The sequence below is a fragment of the Nanorana parkeri genome, unplaced genomic scaffold (assembly GCF_000935625.1).
Source record: "Nanorana parkeri isolate BGI_ZX_2015 unplaced genomic scaffold, ASM93562v1 scaffold5, whole genome shotgun sequence".
Classification (NCBI taxonomy): Eukaryota; Metazoa; Chordata; class Amphibia; order Anura; family Dicroglossidae; genus Nanorana; species Nanorana parkeri.
The window spans coordinates 59906-87213 of NW_017306273.1; the positions used below are offsets into that span (position 1 = coordinate 59906).

General features: G+C 42.0%; 1 protein-coding gene across 1 annotated transcript in view; it reads right to left on the minus strand.

Annotated features, from left to right (window-relative positions):
- NPHP4 (nephrocystin 4) overlaps positions 1-27308 on the minus strand; it is a 203176-nt gene that overhangs the window by 46655 nt on the left and 129213 nt on the right. The window contains exons 16-18 of the mRNA XM_018576510.1: positions 26665-26852; positions 25719-25879; positions 14220-14400 (exon numbers count right to left, since the gene is read on the minus strand). Of these exons, the coding sequence (XP_018432012.1) occupies positions 14220-14400; positions 25719-25879; positions 26665-26852 (530 nt within the window). The remainder of the gene's footprint in view (positions 1-14219; positions 14401-25718; positions 25880-26664; positions 26853-27308) is intronic.

Below are 27308 nucleotides of genomic sequence, written 5' to 3' on the forward strand. Positions count from 1 at the left end.
GGCCCTGGTGCACCCGCACCGGCGGTAGTTCCGCCACTGGTCCTAGTCACAGAAAGTGAAAGAAAATCCCACATTTTGGGTTGTCTAGGCAAAGAATACATGTAAAAATCTTCCAAAGGGGACACCAGTTTTGGTAACCCTTCGGACCTCCAGGGATTTCCTCCCACTTCATGTCGTGGCTATTGGACATGAAGTGAAGGGGGATCTCCCAATTGGACATAGAGGTCAAAAAAAGAGTTGACAGGTGTTAAAACCTCCCTCTTAATAAAAAGAAGTTTTGGCTTTAGCACTTCAAATGGTATAATCCACACTTTTCATTTAGATGTGTTCAGGTGCACTCAATTGCATTTAGAAAAAAATAGAATTCTATGCATCCATGGGCAGGTTAGATATTCTGTATGTGTTTAAACACATGCACACGCAAGAGGGAGTGATCGGGGAAGTATAAGTTTCATTATACTAAGTTTGATTATGCTTCCCAGATTCATTTCTCCTGGATTCAAGTAAAACAAATGTAGGAGGCCCTTAGAGGTCAGCCTTAGAGGTTTGTAGCCTTGTAGTCTTAGAGGCTAATTTTCTTAAACTGCATCTAAACCTTAAGTTTTTCTTTTATGTTTTGGATAGAGTGGAGAGTTAGAACCTCTGCCCGGATCTTATTGATGTCTATGTCCTCACTGGGGAGATTCACTTTCTCTATTTCTGTTGGTTTCCATTGTCACCAGGACTGTAGGTGAGAGAAAATCTAAACATTTGACTTGTTGCCAAAACAGAAACAGAGGGGAAATCTTCAAATAGAGCCACTTCCCAAGGGAAGGCTTCCTTTAATTTAGAGAGATTTGCTCCCACTTCTTGGTGTGTCTCTAAGGCAGGAAGTAAAGGTAAATCTGCCTAATCTGAGCACAGACAACAAAAAACCTATACAGGGTTTTGATTATTTGCATACTCTATACAAGCAAACAACAACGACAAAAAAAAAAGTTCTGAATTTACAAGGACATAAATATGGCTGCCACTTTTGGCTTTGGGACTGTCATCTTCACCCTGGCTTCACTAGCTAGCCACTGCCCAAGAACAAATATATAGGACGGGAATATCAACTTCCAAAATTTGGCTTGTTCCATTTTAGTCACTCAGCATTAGCAAAGCTCAGATCAGCATGGAGATCCATGACCTTAAAAGCATAAAAAAGTATCCAGCAGTGGCTGCTCCTTTATCTCTATTCTGACAGGTACAATTTAAGGAGACTCTGTCACCAGGGCGAAGAGTGGCAGATTACTACATGTGAAGGGCTGGCATGAAGAGGAACACATATCTGCAGAAGCCTCCCAAACCATCCGTTCATGACTTAGTTAAGGGCCATTTTGATATGCAAAGCTTAGACACTTTCAGGTAGCGTCAGAGCTTGCCAGTAAGCCCTACTCTCACATTCCTATTGGCTCATCACTGCGTTAGGCAGCCTCACTGGTCAAGAGTAGTGCACAGGAGGCAGGAAGGGGCAAGCTTTGCCTTTCATAACGGCCATGATAGGACGGTTTGGGAGGCTGTTGTAGGTATGCCGATGCACCTATAGGTACTTTATACCGGCAGAAGTTTGTACCTCTTCCACCCAATGACAGAGTCTCTTCAAGACGTGCTCTTGGGCAGCTGGAGCTAATACACTGCCTGTTCAAAAAAAGGTCACCACCTTGATTTAACTAAGCAAATAGGTCAGAGTGTTCAATTGGATAATTAGTCTAGGTTCAGAAACATTATGTCCCCAAAAATGTGGTTAGTTTCCTTTCCTGAATATACTGAATGACCAGTTTTTCCATCAATGGATTTTTTCCTCTTTGATGGCACATTGGGCATATTTCAATGCCAGGATTCATCGGGCTCAGATTGTGAAAGAGTGGTTCAGGGAGCATGATACATCATTGTCACATATGGATTGGCCACCACAGAGTCCAGACCTTAACCCCATTGAGAGTCTTTGGGATGTGCTGGAGAAGACTTTACACAGTGGTCTGACTCTCCCATCATCACTACAAGATCTTGGTGATAAATGAATTCAACTTTGGATGGAAATAAATGTTGCGACATTGCATAAGCTCATTGAAATGATGCAACAGTGAATGCGTGCCTTAATCAGAGCTAAAGCTGGCCCAATGATATATTAAGAGTGTGTGACTTTTTTTCTTTTGGCCAGGCAGTGTATTTGCATGGGTTCTCCATTGCTTGCTTACAATAACGACGTAACGTTACAGGGAGAACCACTTTGACGCCGACGGAAAAGATTATTTCTGATAAACTGGTCCCTTTCACATTTACATCTAAATTTCCAAAAAAGAAATAAAAAAAGATACATTTCCTTGGAATGGCTTCTATTACAGCCTCCCCACCACCCGCTGTACCTGTACAAACACTTTCTATAAAGACGATTCATGTTATATTTCTAAACTGCCTTGTATTTATTGCATAACCTTGCCTTACTAATACATCAAAATGACCTGCATTGCTAATAAAAAAAAATCAAAAATATAGCTATTCCAGCTATATACCATACAACAACTAGCGAGTGTTCATCTTTTGGCTTTGATGTATGGAGCAGCCTCCAGTGGCTACAGACGAGGCAGCTGTAAAAGCTTGACAACTTCAAAGAATGTAAAAACCATGTTGTCAACATTCTATCCAAGCATCCAGCCTCTGAAAGGGATGCATTTAGCTTTATGTACAGGAGAGATGTTTTATGGATGGCGACGACTCAATCCATTACTTCTTGTACGCGATAATTTTATTCCGTTTTACTGGGCGAATTCACAGAGGGGAAAAGAAAATAGAGAAGTAAGAGTCTGGATAAAGGCAGAGCTCTGAGAAAATGCTTCTTGATGTTCTCTCTCTTCAAACTTTAATCCCATTGTGTTGGAGGACGAAGCTGCGAGGCATATTTGTGTGCCGAATGGGATCTTTTTCTCGCTAGTTCTCCCTCTTATTTAACAATTTTTACTTTTTAATAGGTCATTAGAGAAGAGTTTCTGCTTTTGAATGCTTAAAGGGTAACTACACTTTGAGACTATCAAATTAAAAAAAAGTAGTACAGACCACAGATGACTTGACACTGCCCTGGCAAGCTGGCGGCTGGATACCTCTACACTAAGCATTTGTGTTGGCCCCAGCCAACTCAAGGCTTGGAGATAAACATTATCATTCTTTTCTAGGGCAGGAGCTGGAAGCTGTAGGCTCATCGGAGTATGTTAACTAGGGAGGCAGCAATGTCAAACCTGAGAAGGAAGCATGTTGGTCTATACTCGATATTCACTCATTTGATAAAAAGGTGGTGGTGGGGTCATATTGAAGTTTGTATGAAGTGGAGTTTCCATTAAATGAACCCTTACCACTTTTTCTATTTTAGATAATGCTGTCATGTCAACCACAGCCCGCACCTCAGCCCTTCCACTAATAGTCATCTAATAGATGTGCCTTTGACCCTTTGAGTGGACAAAGAAGTAGTACCAATTCTGAATTTTGGAGGCAGCTCTCTGTGGACAAGGGTACCCCAAGGAGTCCTCAGAAAAGTTTGCAGAGTAATGGAAAAGGTACTTTTATGTTGCACCCAATAAAAAAAACCATACTGGACTAACTGGCGGACACAGAGAAGGACACAGCAAAGAGAACAATTGTGACAAAACAGAGAGAACTGTTAATAAATATAACAGATAACATTGAAGGCTGCACAGCAACTGTCAGAGGCAGAAATTGCTATAATGGTGAACTAGTTCTTCAGCCGCTCAGCTCATGTTTCCCACACACGGCTATGCTCAGGAATTGAAGCAATCCTTGGCAAATATCCTGTTTTTTTTTTCTTTTGCAGGCTGAATTAACAATCTGCTTGTATGATTTGCTGGTCTGCAGTTCTCTGCATTAACATTTGCATACCTCAACAGTTTTTTGTGTGTTTCATTTTAAATTATTTATAGAAGGCACCAAATGTAATAAACTTTACAGAGAGTGCACATTAATTACATTTTTTTTTCCAAATTAAAAAGCAAATTCTGCTTTAAAGGAATACCCTAATGGTTAGTCCGTGTTGATGAATGTTTTTAACATTTAAAAGTTCATAAAAAGATCTTTTGTAATAATTTTTTGCATTATTTTGTTTTTTTATTGTTAGCAGACTGTTCCCATGACACTCTTCCGAGTGTACCGGGCTTCTAATAAGAAATATCATTGTATTTATAGGCATTTGACGCATCAAGTGATAAAACAGTTTTGGTATTTGAAGCTATAAAATAGTTTGTTTAAACTTTTACAAAAAAAGTTGAGAGTTTCATGGAACTTCAGCTGTCTATATTTCTGGATCTAATTATCCTTTTGACATGCGGTAAGATAACCCTTTGCCTTTGTGTTTTTCTTCTTCATATGCAGAGTTTAATTATTGGCACAGGCTTGTAACAGGTGTTCTGTAACAGGAAATTATATTTAATTTGGGTTAATTTTGTTTTTATTTTTTGGGGAACAGCTAAATTGTTTGAAATCTGTTTTTGTGTTACTATGCAAATCCAATCTGCATTTGACATATACACACTTACCAATTACATTACAAAGGATTACCAAAGCACTGTGGGCTTGTTTTACCAAATGAATACACTGTTCACTTTGGCAGGCAAATGTTTAGTTTGCAAATTTACAGGGTTATTCACAAAAGGGTGAAGAGTTTGGAGAAGGCAGGAAAAGTGAAAAATCTAGGACAAAATAGCTGATTTGCAAAAAAAACTCAAATTCAGCTCACTTTCCAGTTCAGCTACGCTGTCCTAGATTGCTCACTTCTCCGGCCTTCTCCAAACTCTTCACCCTTTTGTGAATAACCCTGAATTTTTGTGCACATGATTGTGAATGATAAAGAATTCCGGGGGAAAATATTCTTAACCCTTGCAGTGGGGCTACCCCTGCACTGCAAGGGTTAAGTGCTCGTTTGTGTCTAGGTTCATAAAAAACAAAGTTATACTCACCTGATCCTCTGAGCCAGCTTGCTCTTAGACGGGTTTCTTCCGCTTCACTTGGATATATTAGCGCTACAGCAGAAGAGGAGACGGGTGGAAGGAACCGGTCGCCCGTTCACAAAAACAAAGTTATACTCACCTGATCCTCTGAGCCGCCTTGCTGTTAAGCTGCATTCACACTAAAATCGGAAGGAAATCACAAGTTAAAAGAGGGTCCATTGAATTGCAATGGTACCTTCTGATGTCCTTCCATTTCTTTTGTACCTTCTGATTTCCTTCCGTTTCTTTTGTGTTGCAATCCGTATTTCAACGCATGATAACAGAAGCGCACCAAAAAATGAATGGGCATGCATGGGGCTAGTTCACACTGAATCCGTTGTGTTGCGCTGAAAAAGAGTAGCGCATGTTTTACTTTTTTTTCAGCGCAAGATAATGCAACGGAACGGACAGGTGTGAACTAGCCCCATTCACACCCATTCATTTTTCAGTGCCCTTCTGTTAGCATCCGTTGAAAAATGGATCCGGTGTGAACGGGCGACCGGTTCCTTCCACCCGTCTCCTCTTCTGCTGTAGCGATGGTATGTCCGAGTGAAGCGGAAGAAACCCGTCTAAGAGCAAGCCGACTCAGAGGATCAGGTGAGTATATTTTTTGAACCTAGACAAAAACAAGTACTTAACCCTTGCAGTGCAGGAGTAGCCCATCCGCAAGGATTAAAACATATTTTTCCTTGTAATTCTGCTTTAATGACTGTGAAGTGAACACTGCTTCTTCTTGTCATTAAGCTAAGTGAACATTCACCTTTTCAGGGATCCCAACAGCTGCTGCCGTCACCCCTAGTCTGCTATTGGCTATTGCAAATTCAAATAGTTAATATTATTTGCTATTCATTTCTATGCTGTCTTTTTGTTTTCACTCTGACGGCGGCTGGCGGCTCACTCCGATATCAGAGTTTAAAAAAAAAAAAAAACAGACAGCAGGGAAAGGTTTACAGTTTACTCTACTAGATCGAGCAGAGTAAACCTTTCCGGCAGAAAGTGTTTCTCTCCCGGGCGCTCGGGAGCCGCTATCTAATAGCGGGAGACTACCAGAATGTCCGGGGGGAGTTGGGATGTCTGCCTTTTAAAGTCAACATTGTATATTGCTTTAGTAAATCAAACCTCATGGGTCCAACAAGACAGAACAACAGTAGTTATGTCTTTCCAGACTGCCTCTGTCTCATTGAAACCTCAAGTGGAGCAACTGGATAAGGTAGGCATCATTTCACTAACCCATTCTTGTGTGTGTAAATGTCAGCTTGAACTATTGAGCTCTGTAAGCCATCAGATATTTATCAAAGAGTCCCTCAAAGTGGGACTGAAGTTTTTCTTTTTTTTTCTAGGCAACTTAGAGATGCCGCTAAGCATTGCTAAATGCCAGGGTGACATCACTTCCGGCTATACATAAAACCACAAGATCTTGGTGTGCTCCAAATAAATGAATAGGCCAGCAGCTAATGTGCCTGTGCATGTACAGAACTACTCCCAGGCATCATTGCCGCTTGGGAGATATGGCGCCACCCACGCTGGACTTTGTGCTTTAAAAATATATGCAACAGCACCACCTATTGGCTCAAAATGAGAATACAAAGTAGTGATATGCATTATTTCAAAATTGATAGAATATTTTCAAACCTTTATTTTTTAAGTTCTAAGAATAATGAATAAAAAAAAATATATATCTACAAAGCTCCCACACAGTCCCTTCAAACCAGTCCAACTTTAGTGTTAATCACATCAAAGATATTTTAGAAACACTATAGATCTCCTTTCAAAAAATTAAAGCTCTTTTGAAACTGATGTCGATCTGATGCATCGAGCGCCAACCGTTGTATTTACCCAATTGCTTGTATTATTATTCAGCTTACAGCCATGTGCACCGCGAACATACATCATAAGTAGCCAGAAATCTCCTTTTCATTTCAATATGACCTAGATTCCCGATTCATTAAAATGAGAGTGAGGGATTAGCCGTCATTCATGACCCGGGATCTTATTACGTACTTTGCCAAGATGTGCAATAGTCAGCCCCTTATGTCATGCAGATGTAATTTGTGTATGGAGATCAAACATCCCCCGCGTAGATCATACGCATAACATTACTTGTACATGTAAACACGCTTCTATCAGATTCATTCCAGCAACATGAAATTAGAATTATATATAGATATATTTTGGATTCTATTTTATGAACTAGGCAATCTGCTTCCAGTGACATTTCACTTGTGACAGGTTTTGGATTCGCCGCGTCGCACTCTCCATAAGCTTATCTTTGCCCCACAGGCAATGTATGAAAAAGTATGATAATGGCAATTTAACTTTTAATATAGCTAATCTTTCTTATGAAGATTAGATGTCAGGGCCATAAAGCAGCTGGATTGTTTAACTGTATGTGTTCAAATGAAATGTGAGCGGTTCTAAAGGCAAACGGTGTTGTACAATTTCTTGAATTATAGGTGTACATGAGCAGCTTAGAGCAAACCTCTGCATTGCTTATTTAGGGCACAGAACCAGGATTTCTTTAATCCTCGATGCCTCCTATTCCTTTGCTTCTCCACTGCTCCATTTCTTGCAGCCAAAGGAAAAAACAGTTCTTATAGGTATGGAGGAGCATGTGACTCGCTACATGTGACAGCACTGGGCCAATCAGCACTGTCCCACGGGGTTTCCATAGCCCTGTGTGATATAAATATGAAATACTGTATTTGAAAATGTCCTAATAACCAAATGGAGCTCTATGCAAGCTTCACATTGAAGCTGAAGCCAAAGTGGGCAAGGGTTTTGCTTTCCAGAGACCCAAATCACTCAAAGAGGAACACTCCCCCCTTTCTACACTTACAAACCCAACACAGAAACCTCTTAACTTAGCTTAACAAAGCATGAAGGTTGTGCTGGGCTTTCTTATTAGGAAGCCCAACCTGCTTTGCAATATAGTGCCATGTATGTAACCTGTAATAAACAAAACACATAGGAGCCACTGGGGCTCTGAAGCTTCACATTACACCTCTGCAATAATTGGTTGGTTAACAGGAGACAGGATAACCAGTGAGGTTATTCTGAAGCCAAAATGAACCCCAAAAAAGCTCTCTGAACACTGCCTTTGTAAAACACAAAGGTTCTTCCTTTACAAAACATAAACTAATCTAAAGTGTATCTAAAAACAGAAATAAGGTAAATAGAGTAGGGAAGGCTTAAACTCAGCTCACTTTCCAGTTCAGCTGTGTTGTCCTAGATTGTTCACTTCTCCTGCCTTCTCCAAACTCTTCACCCTTTTGTGAATAACCCTAAAAGACTCCAGAAGGCCCCCTTCAAACATGAGACAGCTGGAACAGTTTGCTCAAGAAGGGTGGGACAGACACAGAAATCGCTTATTTGTAGTGACTGCTCTGGTGGTCTGATTATCTCAGTATTTTTTTTCGTTTTTATTTATTTTTTCTATTTTTTACGTTTAAATTTCCCGCCGGTTACGCCCCCTGCGATGCAGGCGCTCGCAAGGGACGGAAACCCGGAAGACGGATGCCGGCATCGGCCGGAGGACACAGCGGGGCTCATAGGGACAGGGCAAGTGACGCACAGTGTAATCCCGAGTGTGGCTCGGGGTTACCGCTTTTGGTACTGAAAATTAACCCCCAAGCCACACTCTGGATTTTCCGCCAGGAAGGTTAAGGATGGTATTTTTTTTTTTTTAAATCCGATTAATCCAAAAAAAATAATCGGCCAACTAATCAATGATGAAAATAATCCTTAGTTGCAGCCTTAATTAGGTTAAGGGACCCATCAATTTTGTCCATGACATTTTCAAATAAAAAAAAAATAACAATTAAATATGTAATAAACCAAGATAGATGCCAATTACTTTGGTGATTTTCTAATTATTTTAGAGAAAATTGTGGGTTTTTCTTTTTTTTTTTCAATTGAAAAGCATCAAAAAATTGATGACAGCAAAAAGTTTTGGCTTTAGATACACTTTAAGGATAGCGTCCATGCAAATCAGTCCATTGTGCTGCCATTAGAATTCCAGAAACGTGGCTTTATAGCGTAGCCAAAGTCTAAACTGAAGGATTCCAACCTGCATACAGTGGTATTGGACTTGTTAGACCTCATCAGTGCAAGATACAGAAAACAAGACCCTGTGCAGCTGGTCTTAGGGATCAAAGAGACAAGAAAAGTTAATAACAGCTAGCAGAATGGAAGTCAGGGCAGCGTACAAGGTCTGTGCGGATCACGCAGAATTTCTCAGCACAGAGCAGGGAAAGGTCAAGAACAAGTGAAGGTTTATGGCGGGAGGCCATTTCTGACAGATACAAGTTGACGCCGAGGTTAGTTAGCAGGTAATGAAGATGAAATCGATAGCTCTCATAGGACAAGCAGTCCTGCTTGCGCTGCAAGGGTAAAGATTACGGCTTTCCTATTAAGCTCCCACATTCCACACACGCTCCTATATGAGGACCACGGCAGGGCCAGGAGGCCAATGCAACTAAAATACATTTATTGCTGCTGCCAAGCCTTGGGCCTCTATTCTCTCTGACTCTTTAAAGCCCAACTGCAGCCCAATCTCTGTCAACTTTTTATTGCTGCCTGGGCTCCCATCTGTATGATGTTTCCTCACTTCCTGTCTATTTGGTAGGTGTCAGATTGAACAGGAAGTGGTACATAACTAAACTACTTGCACATAGGGTCAATTTTACTATATATAATCAAATAAATATTAGTAATAATAGGCCAATAATCTCAGCTCTTTCCAAGTCATTTACATAGTTGATGTTTATTTTTATTGAATTATTATGCTGTCCAGAGTTTGTGATTTATGATTGATAATTCATTTTACTGTTCTTCACAGAAATTTTTCCTTGCCCAGCAACACACAACATTATGCCCTTCCACTGGCTTCCTTTATAATGCCCTACATAAGGCGTTACATGGGTTCCCCAATCATGTAATTCCTGTGATTGGCTGTAACCGTGATCACATGATCGGGAGCCCCTCCCATCAGCTCGTGACAGCACAGCCACAGTGCTGGGGGTAGCATGTGCTCAACACAAGACATCAATGCAGATATGTGGCAGCACTTCATAAAGCCCACTTCCATGCTGCCAGCATCAAGAGGTAAAGAGGAACTGTGACCTCGCCATGCCCCCCCCCCCCACCCCACATCCCTGACTACCTTTTACTTACCTTACTGGTGCTCCCTTCCACTGCGGCAGCCAATGACACTACCCAATGCTTCTGGGTAGGGGGGAGTATGTCACCTGCTCCCGTGACTGTGCTTAGGCTGGGACTGAGCACTGTTATATGTCTGTGGGAGTTCTGTGAGCTCTCTCCCGGGTTGCCAACACCATCAATTTCATCACTGGCTGTGATGGGCAGCCCCACTACAAGGGCTAATAATAATTTTCCTGGAGTTCTTCTTTAAAGTTATAATGATAAACAAAGATAGTTTATTCTTACATTATAAGATTGGGGATAATCAGATTCCGCCAGGCCAACATACAGCAAACCGATTTCATAATCACCCGCACTAATAATGCTAATTGCTCGCACAGCTCAATAAAGGAGAGCTGAGATATAAACACATAAAGAAATGATTCTCCGCTTCCAGGAAAAGCAACATTGAAAGCGCTGAATGAAAACATGACATTGAGTTCCAGGTACTGATCAAAGAAGATAGAAAATGAGCCGCTTTTATTTCTTTCTCCTCGTTTTCTAATCGGACGTACGCAGATCATTATTACACAGGATTTCTGAATTACACGGCATAGCCCGAATCCATTTTTTATCTTGCTGGAATTAATTGCATACAAATATAAAAATAAATGACTTCGACGCTGACATTAGAAGCAGATAGGCAGGGAGAAGCCCCATTTTCTCCGCCACCTGCAGTGCTGTCACTCTGCCAGTTCTATTACCGCTACAGATCGAGAACGGATAAACATGACACCGGTGTGATCTCCACGGCTCCCCCATACCAGCTGACAACTGTGCACTTTCAGGGGGCGATTATTGAGAAGTGGGAGGATGACAGAACCCGTGGGAAGGACACATGGACCAGATCACAAGACTAAGGTTAGATGGCTGTCTTAAAGTGAACCTGTGCTTTGCCAGTCAGGACAAGGCAACACGTTTACGTAAAGACGAATTAAAGGCAAAAAAGATAAAAAATTAATAACAACAAAAAAATGCAAATAAATATATATATTGTATATATATATTTTATATATAGTAGGGATGCACCAATACCAGTTTTTCAGTATCAAGTACGAGTACCAATAATATGCTTTTGGTACTCACCGATTACGGTGCTTCTGCTGGCATGGAGCCGGCTTCCCAGGCAATCAGGAACCTGGGCAGCGGGTAATGACATGCCACCCGGCTTCCTGATTGCCCAGGAAGCTGGCTCCATATTGTTTGACCAACTTGATTGCGATTGGCCCGGGAAACCAGCTTTCCAGCCAATCAGCATGGAACCGGCTTCCCGGCCAATCAGGAAGAAGGGAGGCGGTTGATTACTTGCCGCCCGGCATCCTGATTGCACGGGAAGCTGGCTCCATGTTCCCCTACGGCACTGTGGGTCAGAGGAGGTATTGGAGCAATTGGGCAAGTACGAGTATATATATATATATATATCTTAGGGATGCACCGATTCTAGTATCGGTGCCGATACCGAGCATTTGGTTGAGTACTCATCCTAATGCTCCGATACTTACCCTCGATACTGGGACTTCCGGTCAGAAGGAGATTTCCTCTGAACGAAAGTGCAGCAAGGGAACATGGAGCCGACTTCCCAGTCAGGCGGCGGGTAATACCGCCCGGTTGGCCGGTTTCCTGGCCAATCATCATTGAGCTGGCCAAACAGCATGGAGCCAGCTGCCCGGCCAACCAGGAAGACAGGCAGCATGTACATAACAGCCACCCGGCTTCCTGATTGGCCTGGAAGCCGGCTCCATGCTCCTGGAAGTACCGGTATCAGCGAGTACCAAAAGATAAATAACCGGTATTGGTGCATCCCTAATATGTATATACACACTGCATAATATTTATTATATACTGTATATATTAGCATAGGTTAGACTTACCTGCCAAACCGATCCCTTCTTGCCTAGCGCTCCTCAATAGTACTGCCATCTTCGGCTCAGTCCTCTTCTGGGATCCAATTTGTCAGCCGCCTGATTTTCCGGGCCTTGATGACATTGTTCCCACACATGGGCATGGCAGTTACTTCTACTCAGCATGATGGGTCTGTGCTCTGAGCTTGCGCATGCACATGTGTAGTGTGCATTGTGTGCACAGGCTGCCTGTCCCAAACTGAAACTCACAGAGGCAAAACATTGTCCAAAACAGGATTCATTTCCCACTATTGGCCTAGTAATAACATAAAAAGTACCTTTTTCTTCTAAGCAGCGCTTACAAATATGAAAACACAGATGACAGATTGGTGACTGGATTTAGAGTTTTGCCAGGAGTCCCCCATAGGGGGTACATCCCAGGGGCTTATAGTCTTACTTAGAGAGTACAAAGAGCAAAACACGCAACTAGCAAAACAGCTGGCTGGTCTGGTCTACATAAAATGCATATCAATTATTTAAAAAGCTTTAAATTGTTCATTAAAAAATAAAGCCGGCAGAGGGAAGTTAAAGAGGACCTGTCTTCAAATATAAACTATAAGAAAAAAACAGTCACTATCACAGATCTGTAGCCTGACCGTCATTTCACACTTTTCCCGTCTGGTATATTAGGAATAACTGCTGCAGGCAACTACTAGCAACCAGTTAGAATAAAGTCTGCACTGGGAAATCAAAACCAAACAAAGTGTATTTAAACCCCCCCAAAAATTTATTATATTGCACAGGGGCGTCCCGAGGCTGGGTGACACCCAGAGCGGTGTCCGAGGGTCACCCGGCAGAGACGTCATCGCGCACGCGCGGAAGTATTCTGATACCTGCCGGCGCCCATCTTGGTGATGGACGCCGACAGAGAGAGGAGTAGACAGCCACCCGGCGGGATAAGGTATGCCGCCGGGTCCCCTCCTCTCTCCTGATACTGTTGGGCGTTCGGCCCATGACAGATCGCCCGACTTTTCAGAGGGGGGTGACACCAAAATGACTGTAAGTCATTTTGGTGTCACCCCTCCAATGGTGTCACCCTGTGCGGGCCGCACCACCCGCACCCCCCTTGTGACGCCACTGATATTGCAGCTTACCCGTCCTTAGATTTGGTTTGTGCATTCGTTTTCCTTTTTCAGGCTAAGATCATTTTCAGCAAGTACAGATCTTGCCAGAAATGCCATGTCCTTGTTATGTCCTGTAAGCTTACATGAAAGCTCAAAGAACCTTATCAACAGTATATTATGTAAACTACTAGTACGACCATCAATACACCATGCAAGGAAAGGAAAAATAGAAGACATGTTTAAAGTCCGGCCTGTGTGACAACCATGGCTCCTTCCACCCTCCATAGATACAATGGAGAAACGAATGTAGCCACAAAGGGACAGGAAGTGTGTTACTGGCAGAATCACCAGGTAAAAGAAAGCACGAAAAGAAGGAAACGAATGCAGCCACCACATCTTAGGACTGACATAGTGCAATATATGCCATTTTTGTTTTGGGGTTTAGCTGTACTTTAATGTCCAACTGACTGCCATAAGCTGTGTGAGGCAGCACTTCTATTAGATAGCTATGTAAATAATGCCCACTGTGTTTAAAGCTCATCCTCAGGCTTGATCTTTTCTTGCAGAATAATCAGAGAGATGACCTAATCAGTCTTCCGCTGCTCCTTTACTGTCCACGGTACCTGGTTAAGAAAGGCTGTGTGAGGTCTTTTTCACACGGGCCTCTGCGTTTGCTTCATTTACGCAGGAGAAATTGATCTGGGAAGTAGTGTTCCTTTTCCGTTCATACTTTTCCCTCCAAGCCCATGCGTTTACAGGATTTCATCTGCCCGTGAATGCCGATTTTAATTTTTTTCAATGCAAATAAAATGAAAAGACCTAAACACATAGTGAGATTTATACCATTAAAAAACATCACGTGCTTTGGAATATCCTATAAACGCATATGTTTGTTATTGCCAGTGTTGATGGGGCCAAATCTCAAAAAGGATAGAAAGAGATATAGAAAGGGATCCCATACTTGTATTTTATCAATGTATTTAGCTGTTTGCCTGCAGAATAATATTCAGTCCTGCAGGTGGTAGAAGATTGTCCCTTACCAGCATTGCCCATGCGGAGGTGGAGTCTTCCTTTAATAACTGTGTGAACTCCAATGGGTTTAACGACGCCTTGCTTTGAGATATCACCGCTCATGACCATCAAGTCTTGTTCGTATTCCGTCGTGATGACCTCCAGCTCGTGAGCCACCTGAACTGCGGTGCGGCCTTGACGTAGCAAATGCTGTCAAACACAAAATGCAGAAAAAGGACCATAAACAACTAGGACCTGTCTCTTGTAAGCCTGGCATTAATACAGTCCCTCTTAAAGTGTACATCAAGTCTAGTTTTGGATAGAGCGAGGACAGATTAGAAACCCTGTCACCCTGACAATGATTTCCCCAGACAGGAAGTGAGGGCAAATATGCAACAGGGACATGCACGGAATAAAAAATGAACACATGGGGTTATTGGATGAAAGCTCAGGGAAGCCTTTCTTAATCTTTTTAAGACAAAAGAACCCTTGAAATAATCTTTAGATCTCAGGAAACCCCTGCTCATGTTTATTATATATACACCTCACGAACAACAAGTTGAGATAAAAGAATAAATAAAATAAGGAATGTGGTGCACTTAATGTATTTGAGCTGCTCTATATGACAACATTATTTTCCGTAATAATAAAATTCAACAAATTACAAAAACAGAATTAACAATCTCCAGAAAAGAAATTCAGGCATTGGCTGCTGTTGTGATCCTGCACATTGGTGGCCAGTGGTGAAGTGTCGGCTTACATTGATGGTCAATAGGGATGAGCTCAGATTCGGATTGAACCCAGTCTGAACCTGGAATGGACATGGGCCCACCCACCCAATTACCTGCGGGCTTGTGCTTCCCAAAAACAAAGGTGCTTGTGCTGACATCATTGACCATATATGGCCACATTAGGTTATTGTCATTGACCAAATATAGCCATGTGGCCACATAAGGTGAATGACATCACAGCATCCTGCCCCTTTCCTTACATGCAGCTGCAGGTGAGGAATTCCCCCAGCTGCAGCCAATTAGGCATCAGTGGAAGGAGCTTCTTTGAAGGCTTCTGAGGAGCGGCAAGGTAACCATGTCTACTGTGCATGTGTGTGGTACCGGTTTTTGTACCATAGGAAAACGGGCACTTGCGCGCATGTTGTGGGCATCGGGACGTACATGCGCAAGCACGCTAATCTGGTGCACAGGCACGCTAATCTAGCACACAGGAAGTGATACAGTACCTATAATTGATCTCTCTATTTAAAGCAAGCACAGCCTGGGCTTAGTTGCTGGATGGTCTTTCAGCTGCTCCATGTGATCCTGTTTGATCTGCATGTTTACCGCTCTTGCATCTTGACCCGGATTGAACCTGACTGCTCCTGATTGCTGCCTGCCCTTCTGACCTTGAAATTGTTACTGGACCTTGCCTCTGCCTCAACCCTTGTACTTTGCTGTCCGACTGGTGTGACCCCTGGCTAGTCAGACCTCGATTCTGCTCTGGTACCCTGCTGTCCCCCTGGTGTGACCTAGACTCTGCTCTACCCGATCCTGATTCTGGACTTCTGCCTGGCACGGTGTTGCCCCATCCACTGGCACCCATGCTACTGTTTCTCAGGCTCTGTTCCCATCCTCAGAGTTTGGGGGACACAAGGTGCAAGGGGAGCCTCCTCGTCCAACCAGTCTCCAGCCAAGTACGTGATAGGAACTCAGGTTTGGTCCAAACCTGAGTTCATCCCTAATGGTCAGTAGTGAAGTTCCCCCTTACACTGGTGGTCAGTAAAAAGCTCCTTTTAAATTGATGGTCAGTGTAGTGCTCACATTAGCGGAGAAGGGCCCCCTTAGATTGGCAGTCAGCAGGGGAAGGACCTCATTATACTGGTGGCCAGTGAAAAGAATGAGGCTGGTTTAGTAAAGGATTTCAAAATGTTAAAATAATAAACATAACGAACTGGTATGGATAAATGCAGAACTTGTAAGGGCACCTTGACACTGTTCAGAGGAGCCAAGTCACATCTATATCACATTATATGAATGAACAAAGCCTCACATGGTAATTGAATCAAAGTAAGTTCATGTGCACTACAAATCCTCAAAGATGCTCTTCACACATAGCAGATCCAAATACACTTAAAGGGTCAAAAATGTGATGTGATATACTTAGGAGGTAATAACTCCATATAATACCTTGTCCAAGGTTAGAATATAATCAACAGATTGCTAAACATATGTTAAGTGTGTGAAGAGTTGTGAATTCCATCTCCTAAGTACCATACAGCATACTATTACATATCTCGAGGGCCTCCTATTACAATCAGAAGACTGGTGCCCCACTACATTCAATGATCTTGATCAAGATATAAGATACCAGACCATTGATCGTAGTGGGACACCAGTCTTCTGATTGTAATAGTAGGCCCTTGAGATATGTAGGTGGCCCTTGAGATATGAAATAATATGCTGTATGGTACTTAGGAGGTGTATAAAGTCTCAACTCTTCACACACTTAACATATGCTTAGCAATCTGTTGATTATAATCTGACCTTGTCTGGGGTATTATAAGGAGTTATTACCTCCTGAGTATATAACATCACATTTTTGACCCTCTAAGCCGATTTGGATCTGCTATGTGTGAAGAGCATCTTTGAGGATTTGTGGAGCCTATAAGATTACCTTGATATAATTACCATATGTGAGGCTTTCTTCATACACATATCGTTATATAGATGTATGAACAGAGGTGTCCCTTGCACACCATACAGCAATCAGGACCTTTGGTGCTTGAAATAGCAGTGGTGCTTGAAGTGATGAAGATCACCAGCACTCGAAAAATGGAATCAATCTAAAAGCTCTTTTTATTGTAGAACAACGTCACATGTGTAATATAGCCAACATTTCGGAACCGCGCAGGGTCCCTTCATCGGGGTAAACATAGTGACCTATGATATAGATGTGACTTGGCTACTCTGAACAGTGTCAAGGTAACCTTACAAGGACTGCAATTATCAATACCGGATCATTATGTTCATGTCGATCTATGGATACCAGCGTGATTATATGTGATCCAAACCTAAGTTGGATACCTATTTCTTTCACTTGGGATTACAAGAGAGCCAAATATCTTTAACATATTACGATCATGAGTACATTCACCTGACCAGAAGGCTTTACAAGTGATAGAATATAGGTGCTGACAGTGAACAGAAGGGATGAAGATTATTATTATCTTTTACCAACTGATACGAAATTACTGGCTTATATCCATGCAAGGACTTTGACTTGGTGCCGATCCAACCGAATTCAAGCAGTAGTGAAAATTCTCTGAAACTTATGGAAAGAAGTCTTGTTTACATATTCATCTTTGTCTGAGGTCCAGTGGCATTTTTGAAGTGAACTCCAGGCACAACAAAAAATAATTAATAGCCACAATGGATATAAATTCCCTTTGTGTGCACTAAATGCCTTTGCTAACCCAGTTTATTGCCTTTCAAAAGCAGCAGTAACATCATCATTGTGCTGTACATACCCTGTGCAGAGAGCAGAGGTGTGGGAGGGGCCCAGCAGGCCACACCCACTACAGGAAACTACAGGAGGGGGCGGAGACAAGACCAGTCACCCTGCATGAGTCGAGAAAACGACAGTGAGCGGTCTTTATTACAGGAAGCTCCAAGTCTCACACTAGATTACAGCACAGATCTGGAGGAAATAAACAAAGCTCACCAAGATTCAAGGAAGAACACACATGACTCTTGTATTTAGACAATTTTTGCTTATTCCAGAGTTCAGCTTTAAACAATTTAGATGTTGTTCCATGAACATATAATTATAGGCATTTCCTCAATTTCCATGAGGGTTCTTTTTTTGAAAGCATGGCATGTGCTTTTTTTATGTTTATGTTATTAACCTACGGGGGTCTATTTGGGCAAACTAGAAATAAAGATTTTCTAAAACTCTTACTTCACATTATTATAAATATAATTTTTTCAAGATCCCCTAAAGGGGTAGACAATCTCCAGACCTCCAGCTGTGGTGCAACTACAAATCCCATTAGGCATTGCAAGACTCTGACAGCCACAGACATGACTCACAGAGGTAAATGCATGACGGAATTTGTAGTATGAAGGGTTTGTCCATAGGCGACGCTTTAAAAGCCTGTACAGGTCATCAGTTTAGAGTTAATCATGAATATCGGAGACAGAATTATTGCTCTCTGGCACCGATGGTGATACCTAAAATGTGTAGCGCAATTGTCGTTTTTGTACAACGGTGCACCCGACGCATGTGTATGCGTGTGTTCACGGGGGTGCGGGACTTAAACTTTTCTTTTTTGGGTCATTTTTTTCATAACTTAACTCCATTGCTATCACATAGGGAGGCTCACAAGCCCCTTATGTTATAGCATATTAGTAGTGACAGGTACTCTTTAAGGAGACATTAGGGGTCTATTAGACAGCATTCCATTTCAAAGAAGCCATCCAAGCACAGAATGAGCTTGAATAGCTTCTTTCCTGGCTTCCCTAGCCGGGGAATGACAACTGAGGAGTCAGAAGTAATGCATGGTTTCCGGTTCCATTCAGGAGATCGGCAAACGGATGTTCACCAGTCTCTCTCCACTCCATGCTGACGCCCGTGATGCCGGTCCTGGGCTGGAAGGTCAGTGGAGCCCGGGAAGCAAGGCGGGGGTGTCCGACAGGGGGGTACTCTTCACTGGCCCCTGGAAGCGATCTAGAGGAAGCTCAGCTGCTAGAGTTGCTTCCACTGTAAAGCGGACAGTTGGCATTACACAGATAAACAGCTAGGGGCCCTCTGCTAGGGCATATGTCGTCAGCAGTGAAAGGGTTAAACCCTATTTTGTCTAGTTGGAGACATTTTTGAGGGAAAATTAGCAGGGAAGCCAGCTCCATGCTTTCTGGCCAATCAGGAAGCCAGGCAGCGAGTCATTACACAAAGTTCCAATATCGGGAAAGGCATCGGGAGCATTTGGGCGAGTAATCGCCCAAATACTCGGCATCGGTGCATCCCTAGCAAAAAACCTTACCTTCCATTTGGCAGAAACAAACATCTGACACAAAAAGCTGCTGACAAAAAGAAGAAAAAATGTATATGTATATGTTTTAGTATTTGTTTGTGTTTTGTGTTCCTGTTGGAGATTATCGCTCACTTTCCTTAAAACTGCTGTTGGCAGGACAAGAATTGAGGGTTCGGCGTTAGAAATAAAGGGGCGGAGCCATGCATAAAATCCATAACCGGAGGACCATTTAAAGATACACAAAAAAAAACCCCCAATGAATAATTGTGTAACCCCCGACATATTTGCGATTCTTTCTGACAGAAGACAGATAGAGACTTCGCCGTTTACTGCTCGGCTTTTAGGTACTTCCTGTGCGCTTAATAACCTACGACACATTTTTGATCACTTTTAGCCTTGAGTTTTATGAAATCCTGCTGCTCCGTGTTAAAGGTTTGGCTTTCTTTCCATTTTCGGCGGGTAATGTGCTGTTTCACATTTCAGTCTCATTAAAATGTCAAAGACACCTACATAATTCTGTCTTTGTGAGTGACAGCTGGATGGCTGGAGATGTCTCATACGCCATGAATCAATGTTGTGTCGGTTAGGGGAATGAGCTGGGGAAACATTGTTAAGGAAAAGGATAAATATAAATCTTTTTATGATCATATCTAACACCCGGATCCGTTATTACTGCTGATACTGGAGATCTATATACAAGTGCCTACAATATAGGAGGACATTTATTTAAAGGGACTTATGGACAATTGACGAATATGTATACAGTGTATGAATGTGGTTAGTATACTTATCTACTTCAGCAAACGCACTGCAATTGTACTAAATACTATCCAATATACATTAAGCTGAAGTTTAATCTGCTTATATTTTGCCTTCACAGGTTCCTCCATCCCAGCTCATCAACCTTTCTGTTTTTATATACCTTATTTTAGACCCAGCGATGTCATCACTGGGTCCCTAGGCTTCTCTGTGCAATGCAGGCAGATCATGACTAATGGGAGGGGCTGGCAGGGTGCTGTACAAAGCTTGCTGAAACCAGCACCCTGCCTCATTGTACCTCTGAAGAGCCCTCACCTCTGATGCAAGCAGTGGGCTGGCTGTTGGGAGGAATTATGCAAATATCATGCCTTGATGGGTGGATGTGAGTCTGAAGGAGTGGGCGTTCCTAGGCATGTTCCTGAGCATACATGTTCGAAAGAACTGAAATCCAATAAATAAAAGTGGTGGTCCAGAGACAGTCAGGTTAGGAAAGAAAGAGCTGGGTAATGCTGGACATCCTCCAGGCAGGAAATGAGGCGTGCTCTATATGACTTGCTGCAGCTTCTAATGCACATTGTGAGAAGCAGGCCAGGGGCCATCAAGCTGGGGAGGAAAGGGCTAGACTTTCACCGGTCCAGCGATACCACGCACCTACTAGATATCCACACATCACGGCATTTTGATATTTGCATAACTCCTCCCAAGTGCCAGCCCACTGCTTGCATCAAGACTAAAGGGGCTTGAGAGGAGTACCGACGCAGGGTGTTGTGATGTTCTCAGGAAGCTATGTATAGTACCCTGCCGGCCCCTCCAACCAGCCATAATCTGCATTGAGCAGCCATGTCTTCAAATTTTTTGATGTCATGTATTTCTATGGTGCAGGCAAGCCGGCTACACGCACAATGGAAGCATATGCTGCTAATCTCAGCCAGGCTGCATCCAGGACCTCCCCTAACATTCAGAAAATGACAGAGGTTCACCTCCAGGCCTGCTCTGTCCCCTGCCCTCTGCCAATTGCACTGTGGTACAGATTATAATGCAGGACTCTAATGTTGAGAGGGTCTAAAGATGTGAAGGGGGGTCCTGATGAGAAAGAAAATGGCTTAGATGTGAAAAAAAAGTCTCCTTATAAGGAGGGGGGCTTCTTGTGTGAATTTCTAATGTGAGGGGGGATCTCTGCTTGTTTTTTTTGGTGTGGGTTTCCCCCTTACCCCTTCATGACTGAGCTTGTTTTTAGTTTCTGTTCGTAAATGACTGACACACTTTTGACATTTATGCTGTGTGATTCTTCTACGTCAGTAATATACTTTCTTACAAAGTGCACCCACACATATTATATATTGTTTTTTAGAGGACAGATAGGGCTACATATTTATATCACATATGTGTGTCTGCCTCACTTAGGACAAATAAAATATAAAAAAAAGAGGAAAAAACTTAAAAAAACCCCACTTTTTTCCCAGTTTTGATTTGTAGTATTTTTTACAAAACCAGCACAGCTAAAACAAAAATGCAATAAATACATTCATTTATTTGTCCTTTATTTTATTTTTTTACACTTTTTTTTTCTTTACACTTTTCACTATTTTTTTTTTTTACACTTTTCACTATTTTTTAAAAACTTTAAAAAATGTTATTTTATTTATTTAATGATATCAAGCAGTCATTGTGAATGAATCTCACTATTACTGCTTGATAAATTAATACATTTTTGGTTATTATTAGGCTGTTTCAAACTTCAGAACAGCCAATAATAAGTTAATGACACTGATCCTGCAGCAGTTCAGGATTCAGCTGTCACTAAAGGTTTTCTTGAACGTTCCAACAACAATCAGAAAACTAAAACATTCTTCTTTCAGGAATAGATACATTGTGTATCTATTCCTGAAAGTGAAAGAAAAAAAAAAGCCAGTATACGATCAGAGAGAGATATCTCTAGATCTATACGAGCTGTCAGAATGCCAGCTTTTGCCGGCATGTGTGCCCGCTCTGCTTTGACTCTCAGACACCCGATATTAAGGTATCAGGTGTCCGAAAAAGGTTAACCCTTTCATTAATGAATGCCTCTATACTGAGGCATCCATTAATGAATGGTAAGCGCTGATTCTCAGCGGTTACCAGCCCTCTAATGCAGCAAATAACTCGTCACGTACAGTGTACGTGACGAGTCATTTGGTCCCTTTGTGGCGGGACGTACAGTGTATGTCTCCCGTCACGAAGGGGTTAATATCCATCTGTCTAGCATAGGGTCTGGTAAAGATAAGGGGGAACCAAACTTAATTTTTCATATTTCTTTTTTTACATAGTATTTGAGGTTAAATAAAGACACAAGTCCATTAAGTTCAACCTTTGTGTGTGTGTGTGTGTTTGTGCATGTGTGTGTGTGTACACAAGTCCCTGTGTGATCTAGTTTTTAAGAGTACCTGTACCCCTGTATGTTATGGTCTCTGAGGAATGTATCTAAATGCCTTTTGAATGATTCAATACTCTCTGCTGATACCACTGCTTGTGGTAGAGAGTTCCAGAAAGTAACCGCTCTGACTGAAAAGAAGCCCCTACGCCCCTTGTGGTTAAATCTTTTCTCCACCAGTTTTAGCTGGTGGTTTCTAGTCTTTGTTATGGAGTTCACTGTAAAATGTTTATTGCTGATGTTGCCATTACCACTAAACAGTTTGTACAAACATTTTCTTTACACTTTAGACTGGGGTGCATTGAGAGGCGGGATTAACCAGGGAAGGCAAAATATAAGTTGATTAAACTTCACGTTAGGGGAGGAATATGTGTTAGGATAACGAATAACCATGGAGGATTTCATTTCAGAGTTAGGCTAGTGATGCTAGGCTTAGGCTAAGGGTTCATTTTCAGGGATTTATTTAGGAATTAGAGGGGTAGGTTAACTGGCAAGAGGTATTTCATATGGCAAATTAAGTGTTAAGGTTAGGAGATTTTGACCTTGATGATAATGGTAGACAGGTGGGACAAGGGTGTTTAGGAGGCAATTGTTATTTGTTTTTGACCCCAGAAGTGCTGCATCCAAACATCCAATGGAAGATGTCCGATTCCAGAAACTAACATACGGTCACAATAATGCAAGTTGACGTTATTAGTTTTTATTGCTGCTGTTCTGTGTAAGATGTCAAAGCATTATGTATCATATACAACGGCAGAAGTCCAAGACTTTGTCCTCAAGCCACCTCCCAGTGCCATCTAGGCATAAAATGCATAATTACCCGGCACAGACTTTTTTTTCCTATCAATGCTAAAGTCGTTTAACGTTTTCCTTTTTTAATCTACATTGCTCTTGTTAAAATGCTTACCAAGTCATTTGTAGTTCTAACCTTTTATCCAGATTAAATTGCAGTAATATGATAATGAATATGGTTGTGGGCCAGCTAACATCACATTAATATATTTATAGTGGAGCCTTATGTAGATGTCATGGCAAACAAGCGCACGGGAAAAATCATGTACCCTATAACCCACAGTGACCAATCCTATGTCGGCTTAGATTCAACTTGTGATGCCATTTGGTGGATCTATCTATCTATCTATCTATCTATCTATCTATCTATCTATCTATCTATCCATCCATCTTAATTATACATATAAAAAGAAAAACATGTTAATTGTCCTTTGAAATGACTTGCATAGCTGCCTGAAATGTGTGTTTAGATTTTATTCTGGAAATCTCTGCTGAGCAAAAATCAGACATAGAGGTCTAGTTATAAACAAGTGACAGAGCCATTTGCCCTGCTAAACTCTGTGAACGTTCAATTTGTGCAAATGGAGGCAATAATGTTCCTATATTTTCTTTTCAAGTTGAATGTAATATTATGAAAATACTGCGTTATGGCCACTTGTCTTTCAGTGATAATGGTCACCAGGACAAATAGAGGGGTTGAATCTCCATAATGGGGACAAAGGCAGCAATAAAAACTGGGTAGGGTGTTCTATTCCCTATTTACATTATCCAAAACGAAAAAAAAAAAAAAAGGTTTGGCTTCAATTGCACTTTAAAACAAAATGTACTAAACTTCGCATAAAGCAATACACATCAAATCTGTATAACACTTATGTATTCTTGAGTGCCAGTGAGTGGCTGTGATCAGTCCATTCCAATCAATGCCAACCAAACAAATCCTTCTCTTACTATGCATTGTCCTGTCCATCATTCTGTTATCTATGGATATCCCCGGTATATAACTAGCACGAGACACACCTGAATACACACTATATAGAGGAACAAAAAACTATATATATAAAAATAAAATGAAAATGTTTATTTCCTAGAAGCAGAAGGGTTCCTTGTTTACCCTCGCAGCTATTTTCCGAAACAATAAAGCTGCCTTATCCTCTCTACTTGCAACTAAATAAAAAGTAATATCAACACTAAAATACCTACAAACCAAGCCGTGAACCTTAAAAAAAAACACATTAGGTTGTCTTAAAGCCAAACGCCACAAATTTCTTTCTTTTTTTTTTTTAAATCCCTCCATCCCACTGTATAAAAAAAAGTTCCCAAGCTGTTCTCACCCTCTCGACATGTCCTCCTCCAGTCCCAGCTGTCACTCCAGCATCGTTCAACCCACCTTCTGTAGGCCAAGGGTGTCAAGGACTTACCCTTTGGGTGTGTGGGGAGGGCATGTTAGCAAGCTGCTCTAAGGTCCCATGATGCAGAGAACAATGCCCCCAACATACTACATGAGTTCCATTTTCTGGACCACCCACCACTACCAAAGGAAAAAGAACTTGATATAATAGCAAACATTAAATCTGAACTCCGGGTTAAGCAAAAATTGTCTAAATACAAGAGTCATGTGTATTCTTCTTGAGTCTTGGTGAGCTTTGTGTATTTCTTCCAGATCTGTGCAGTAATCTAGTGTGAAACATGGGGGCTTCCTGTAATAAAGACCAGTCACTGCTGCTCTCTCTCCTTGTGCAGAGTGACTGGCCTTGTCTCTGCCCCCTCTGTAGTTTTCTGCAGGCAGCCTGTAGTGGGTGGGCCTGCTGGGTCCCTCAAACAGTTCTCCTCTATGCCCAGGCTATGTACAGCCCGTTGATTATGTCACTGCTTTATATGTTAGTATCTAGTAGTATCGGCGGTGGATATGGTGGCAGTGGGGGATGCAGATTTATATCATCATTGGCTGCCCAACAGCCAAAAAGGATCACCACAGGACCTGAAAGTATTGGCAGTGGATATTGTGGCAGTGGGGGGTGCAGAGTTATATCACCAATGGCGAAAAAGGATCATCGTGGGACCAGGAAGTATTGGCGGTGAATATGGTGGCAGTGGGGGATGTAGAGTTATATCATCATCGGCCGACCAACAGCCAAAAAGGATCACCACGGGACCCGGAAGTATCGGTGGTGGATATGGTGGAAGTGGGGGATGCAGAGTTATATAATCAGTTGCTTCTCATTCGCCTAAGAGGATCACCATGGGACCAGGAAGTATCATCAGCGGATATGGTGATAGTTGGGGAGGTAAATCATCAGTGGTCACCCAATGGACAAAGAGAATCACCAGGGGACCAGGAAGAATCAGCGGTGGGTATGGTGGCAGTGGGGGATGCAGGGATGACAGCACAGAAGGAGGTAGTTGTGTGCCATAAAAAAAGAATAATTTTTTAATTTAATTTGTTACACAGAAAAATATTTACTTATAGTAAACATCAGTTTTTATTTATAACCTTTCAAAAATCAAATTAAAAAAATACAAAAATATTATTGACCCATACAGTACCTTCATTTCTACAGCTGCTGACCCAATGAGCAGCAGGGAGTCTCCATCCCAAACGTCAATCTGAAGAGTTTGCAGAGCCAGATAACGTAAAAACCAGCGCTGTTCTCCTGGCTTCAGAGATCCAGGATCCACCATGTACTTCAGCTGATAGCCCGGACAGCCTGCAATAAAAAGACAAATGGCACAATGAGCAAAATGGTGTTTGTAATAGCTATTTTGCTTTTTGTTCACTTTTTTTGTACTATAGACAGAAAGACCTATTTGCTATGTTAATAGGCCTTCCCAGTTTTTAGGTATATTGTAATAAATGTATATTATTCACCTGTAAAAGCCTCCCTTGTGCTGACATCCAACAGCCCTGACACTGCTGCTGGTTGCCACCATCTTGGTTGTGACGTCAGCAGCCCCAAGCAGGCTCAGGGTTTTCACTCAATTGACACTCTATAGCAAGGGTAGCCAAAGTTTGGCCCTTTAACTGTAGTGAAACCACAAATCCCATAAGGTATTGCAAGACTCTGAAAGCCACAGGCATGACCTCCAGAGGGAGATACATCAGCTAGACGGCTGGGGTTTGGCTACCACTGCTCTATAGTTTTCCTCATCACTCCTTCCCCAAAGCTACATGAAGGGTTTTGTAGAGAGGGGGGATAAAGGGCAGAGGAGCTGGGCCAACACAGAGAATAATTAGATACTCCTGAAGAGGAAAGAGCTATGATGTGCAAGACGGGAGGGGCTGTGCTAGGGAATTGACTCGTCCTGGACTACTCAAATTATTGCAGGTTCAAAGGCTCATTGTAAGTGAATTAAATAAAAATGTATGGAAAGGAAAAAAGCTGCAATCTCCAATCTTGTATGTCCTTTCCAGAAATCCATGACTGCATCTCACTGACTGCTACAGGCCAAACCACCAATGGAAAGGAAAAGAGACCAGAAAACAGACACTCGCCCTGGTTTATCGAGCCGTCCTTGTTAACCGACACTATCACCCGGGCTGGGGTTTCGGTCCGCGATGCCCCTTTAGAGTGAACTTGTACTAGCTGTAGGCGAGGAGTCGTTACTGGCTGGAATCGGTAGAACTGGAAGGTGAAGTAAACGGTCTGCGGCCAGTTCATTGGCAAGTTACGTTCTTGTATGCTAAAAAAAAAAAAAAGGAAATCAGTATTTATATTATCTAGTTTGTAGGTTGGAATAAATGTTTACCAAAAAAACCCGTGTACTAATGTGCTAATAGTACATTTATCAATATATCTAGAAGCTGTGTAAACAAGTTGAACAACTCAGGATGGAATAAATGGCTGTATAATGTTGGATTATATTTGCACTATACACCAGCGGCTGATGGGGCATAAAGGAATGATTTGCATGACTCCTCCCACTTTCCTGAAATGACTAATCATCCTCCTATGTTTGGGATATGTGATGCAATGAGACATGTACATACATTGAGGGGAATTTATCAAAACTGGAGCAGACAGAACCTGGAGCAGCTGTGCATGGCAACCAATCAGCTTCTCTCTTTCATTTTCAAATTTTAACTTAACAGACTGAAGAGAGAAGCAGATTGGTTGCCATAGGCAACTACTCCAGATT